We start from the raw sequence: 5,372 nt of genomic DNA, 5'->3' as shown, positions 1-5,372 counted from the left end.
AACGTCTACCCCACGTGCGAGCACACACCGCTGTAATCTAATAAAAATTGAGTCTGTATCCCAATGCAAAGACCGAGGAGGGTGCTTGTATTAGACTAATCTCGATTGGCAAGTCTAATACGGTGCCATTCTTTGTCAAGGTCCTCTGACGGAACAATAACTCCACTCGGTCTCTGGCTCAAAGAAACGTTTGCCCTCAAGCACTTTGTGGAAATAAAAACAGACTTCAGCTGTCAGAGTAAGCATGCAACAGCTGCCGACTGTTGTGTTTGTTCAGAAGGAAAGCTGGTTCAATTACTACCTGTCAGACATTCCGACGGCCATGAATCCACGGTCCCTGATCGCTGTCGGCCGGACACGATTGTCAAGTGTTTTCAGGAGGAATAGGTTCAAGTCAGTTGCTCTGCTGTTTCAAGTATCAGTAGCTGTGTACAGTGGACGTGCCCGCACACGCTCCCTAAACCGTTGTCCGAACCGGCTTCCGACCTCTGCTGCCGAGCAGGCCTGTGAATCCAGCTGTTACTGTCCGAAGCAGCCGGCCCTGTTGGCGGCCTTTTTTGGAGGTACACAGATCCTCTTGGGCAAACCAGGTTTCATAGACCACTATGTTTCTCCTGCATACGCACCCGTCTCCTGTCTCGGAGCCTGTTTGACGCATGTGTAGCTGTCAACAACCATGGACTGCCTCACGGATGAAATTCTGGCAATAGTTATGTTCTTTCTGGCGTCAAATAAACCCGGCACCCACAACAGGGGCTACGTCCGCAGAGGTGTCCGCACAGAACGATAATGAGCCAGCTAGCCACTGACTCAGCTGCATCGAACTCTTGAATAAACCCTCTTGACTTCTTTCTTGCATTCAACCCATACAAGTTCCGCAGGCTCGAGCACACTGGGTGGCGTCGTTTTCCAACCGTCGTCCAGACTGTAAAGGTGATCACATTACAGCAGACCAGGTTGAGGGCACGTCCGGTCGTCGATCAAAACGCGGCTCAGTGAGAGGTCGGAAATGATGCACCCACTCTTTCATCGGCTTGGAAAAGTCAGTCTTCCTCGGGGTATATGTACGGGACGTCGTTGTAAAGTTTCTGAGCGAACAGTCGGAACCATACATGCATGCCGCCGCCACATTCTGAGTGCATAACAACTCCCCCCCACGATTCAGCAGACTTGACTCATCACGCATGGAAATAATTTTGTTTCCCGGCAAGGCACTACCTCCGGTGTACCAACTAAGCGGTAAACGTCGCACCCTCGCAAACACGACCAACACTGCATCTGCCGTACTGCGAACACACCCGTGTGGTCCTGAGACCGCAAGCCTGGGACTGCGACAGTCGAGTCCGTACCGCGCTGGACGAGGTTTCAACTCCTAACACGTACTACAAAGGCCACGCCCGCTTGTACCACCGACGGAGAAGACACTCTACACTACAATCAGGCGTGAGGAAAAACCAAGAGCCTTAGGGTGTGAGATGCCCGCGGGTGTTCCATAAACTGAGCGAATAATCCATTTTCGTTGAAAGAACGCATCTATGTCGAACTCTAAACCACGCCGCGATACGGATTTAGATCTCTCTGAGCACCACGTAAAGAAAATAGCTAAGAAACGCGCAAGAGTCTGTCAAAAGAACAGCCCTCAGCTGAAATGCTCTCAGATAAATCAACACGCAGTACATACAAGGGCACCCGGCCGAAAATTCGACATCTAGTTCCCCGACCCCCTGCTATTTTACTTGGACGGAGTGTGTACCAAACAACGAAACCCCGTCGTACTGCCCTAAACCAACTGGAACTCCAGGAAAACAGGCGGTCTCCCATCTGCACAAGTACCATCATAGGTGGCCGTAGTCCGCGGCCTTAGTAGGGTTACCAAGACTCTACGTCGATTCTGAATGTCGGCGAGGAACAAACAGCAAAGCTGATGGTCTGGTGTCGGGTGTACGTGCTCCGCTAGTACTTGCTTCGGGGTCAGACAGGATCTCGCTCGAGAGAAAGCTTGGTGCAACGACAATTCCAGACTCTAGAATCATCCCTCTCAGCCTAGAGACCAATCAGTGCAGCCTTGTCCTCTCTGTGCAGACTAAGCCGAAAAACTGAGTAAGAGGGACTTCCCTTTGTGCTGACCTGAAAGCTCGGAACGGTGAAAGCAGAAGCCTTACCCCTTTGTTCACCCTTCGCCACACCGAGTTCCACCATTCGCTCCACATCCACGAGCTGACAAGTCCTGTCCCCATGACAAACATGCAGTATCGCCGGTTGTCTTTGAGACATACTTCATAAATCCTACAGGCAACGAAATCAGGAAACGTAACACCGCAGGGGAGAGCAGCCCGCCCATCTACATTCAACATTGATGGCGGTTTCTCTAATCCCAAAGCAGGCTACCAGCGAGATACAAAGTCTCGAGTTCAGGCAGCCGAGAACGCTTTCCTATCGGCACACTCCCCTCCGTACAGCTGGCGCAAGTGAGTAAAATGTTCAGTACTAAAAGAAAGAAGTCCAGAAAGCCCGGCCTTACATCGGACAGAGGAATCTACATAATCGGACAACCGACACCCGCTCTTGATTACAGGAAGTGAGGGCTCCTGTGCGTAGACACGCAAATCAGCAACTCTCGAAAGGAATCGTGCTGAGGTTAAGCTCCGTGGCGCCCGCACAGCAGCCCCGCTGCAGCAGAACGGTTCTAGGATACACACGAAAGAAAGCGATCCGAAAATTTATAGCTCTGGATACGATGATGGCAACAGCCGGGCTCTGCGCACAGGGGCGCTCCCGCGAAGCTGCCACGTGCGGACTGCCCCACTTCTCCAAGGCCCTCACCTCCCCGCGGCATGTTGGAGCTGTGCCACTCCATGGTAAAACACCAGCTAGCTTGCCAACACGCACAAAAGCTGACGATATGGCAGCGTTTTTGAGGCAAACGGGGGGGTTCTTGTTGCACCTCGTGTAGATGTGGACGAGAGCAGCTCATACACGAATGGAACAGAGTAGCCACAAGTGACATTACGTGTCTGTTGTCAAGCCTCGAGATGGGTCAAGGTGAAATCTGTGAAAGCTTATATGTCAAGGGGAAATAAAGAGTCGCCAGTTGTTCTTCGAGGGTTGCACTCGAAACTGCCATGTGCAGACCGCAATGAGAATCCTTTTTGCCGCGGAGTGCCAATAGAGACAATAGTGGTGCTTCCTCTTCTATCCACATTGCTAGCCTGGGGTAAGATAAAACTTGTCCCCCTGGAACCGTCATCAAGTAAACACCTTGCAGCCTCCCACGCTGCGTATGGGATTCACCGACTGCGAACAACGGAGAAGTGAATGACCTTCGGATACACTTCCGTTGTTTTTGGAGACAATTTCGTCAGCTGGGATTACTAACCCTAAACCCTAAAAGCCGGGGGCGGCCAGGTTTGTCGACTCGCAGGAAAGGCAGAAACGGGGAACATGTGCATTCATTGCGAGTCAGCGACTTCTAGTTTCTCCGCTGCACCACACTGGCGTCACTAAAAGGTGTGGACGCTTGGTCCGTAGGTACGGACATATCCACAAGGGTCCTGGTACACGCTCTCTACCGCAACTCCGTTCATAAGCAACAATCTCCTCAGCAAATCCCTCTCGAACCGTTTGACGATGAAGGCGGCGGAGAGAGCCGCCGTCCCAGACTGCTGTCGTACGCATCACGACCCAGCCAAAGATCTGGGAAAGCTCATGAGCACCCCCAGAGAGACAGTGGCTGCTCTCACCTGGTCGCGTTAATCAATTTGAAGAAACAGGCAAAAATGTCCTTGTCCTTCCTGCTGACCTTGAGACTTCTCCATATCCATTCTGGGTAGTCATCCCTCCAGGGGTTGCCGAAGCGGATCCCACGCATTTTCTTTGTAGCAGCTGTCCCGCCCGCAGATGCATCCACTGCCCGCATCACGCGGGATGTTCGCAAGAGAGATGGAAGGAAATTCATCGTGAATCCGGGCAGACGGATGAAGCCTTGGATCACGAGGCTGTGCGCATGCAGATCAAAGGGTCGCCAGCCGCGTTAGCGCAACTCAGAAACACGCACACAACAAGAAGGCGCTGTCAAATGGAGGGGAAAGATCTGCAAGTATTTCCGAACCAGAGAGGTCCGTCTCTATGAGATCCGGTTGGGATGAGCGTGACGAGAAACCAACGCTTGAGTCGTAGTGTGAAGCCGCGCCTGCCCCAGGCAAGAAATGACTGCAGACGGCCGTCTCGCAGGAGGGCACGCGCTTGGAAACACGACTTCTCTGTTTGCAAGGACGTTCTGTACAGTTCAGTCGAATGAAACAAACAAGCTTCTTGACTTCTTTCTGCCAAGGGGGGCTGACCCGTTCTGTCGTCCGAATATAGGCTTGGCGCGACTGCCGCCACGCATAGATGCTGCGCAGGACACCCCTCCTGCCCAACCAAGCTGTCGTCAGCACCTGCTACGCGTGGTTTCTTTGAACCATTGAGCACAAAAGATTCATCTTCCTGTGTTTTAGGCTTGCCAGAAGCACCTAATAGTGTGTACTTCAGGGTGGTTGCACTCTCGTCCGTGCCCGCCTGCCTGGCTCTCCATGTGCCTAGTAGGAAGCCACAAGGAAACATGGGAGATTCTCTTAGAGCGGTTACCGGTTGGTCCAAGTGTGCCGGAGGCCGCTACTTCTCTTGCTTTGGGTAGCAGCGTCTGACGCTTCGAGGGAGTTAGACGGCGTCTTTAGTCGCAGCTTAGGCCATTAGCAAACTCTTCGGTTTGCTTGTCCCATAAACGAGTCACCTTTACGCTTTTTGTGGGTGGGCCGCGGCGCCTGTTTATTAGAGACCCGACAAGCAGCTTCAGGCCGAACACTTTCGGCTTCCACAGCCGCCTGTTTCGTAGCCTTTCTGGGTACCCATCCGGACTGGTCAGCCTGACCGCGCGAGACTCGCCGCCATTTATTCCGCGAACTACCAGGCAACGGATGGGTCTTGCATGAGCGGCAGTACAGCCGGTAGCAGCAGTAACGTTGCCTCGAGGGCACCCCGCAGCCTGAGTGTCATGTTGGAGGCGACTGTCGGCTGCGAAGAGCTCGAAACTGTAGGCATCCTAGCTACGACTCCGATCATTTCCAGGCTGGGTTAGTACGCTTCCATCTGGAGTGTGTATCCGAAGAAGTCTGGTAAACCGAAGGCGACAGTCCTACGTGGCACGCGCTTCTCAGGTAGTGGAACCGCCCCATGCTGCCTAGGGATAGGCGGCTTGGGAAGCGCGAGTGGTGACAGTCTAGCGCTTCCAGTGAGAAAAAAACAACAAATAACAGTTTCAAATTCCCGTACAAGATCGGCGACACCCCGTCCTCGAAGAACTCTCAGACTCTTTTGTAGTGGACTGTGACTAC

General features: G+C 52.9%; 1 protein-coding gene across 1 annotated transcript; it reads right to left on the bottom strand.

Moving 5' to 3' along the window:
- Positions 1 to 686: 686 nt before the first annotated feature.
- Positions 687 to 4,330, bottom strand: CSUI_011157 (ubiquinol-cytochrome c family reductase uqcrx qcr9-like protein). Its single transcript, XM_068071258.1, has 3 exons — positions 3,741 to 4,330; positions 2,163 to 2,286; positions 687 to 1,088 (listed from the first exon to the last, which is right to left on the bottom strand). The coding sequence occupies exons 1-3, from the start codon at positions 3,953 to 3,955 to the stop codon at positions 1,044 to 1,046; spliced, it is 384 nt and encodes a 127-aa protein (XP_067916766.1). The 5' UTR covers positions 3,956 to 4,330; the 3' UTR covers positions 687 to 1,043.
- Positions 4,331 to 5,372: the final 1,042 nt, after the last annotated feature.

The sequence above is a fragment of the Cystoisospora suis genome, assembly GCF_002600585.1.
Source record: "Cystoisospora suis strain Wien I chromosome Unknown contig_9937, whole genome shotgun sequence".
In the NCBI taxonomy this organism is placed as follows: domain Eukaryota; phylum Apicomplexa; class Conoidasida; order Eucoccidiorida; family Sarcocystidae; genus Cystoisospora; species Cystoisospora suis.
Note: the sequence above shows the minus strand (reverse complement) of the source record. Positions and strands in the feature narration are given on the sequence as shown.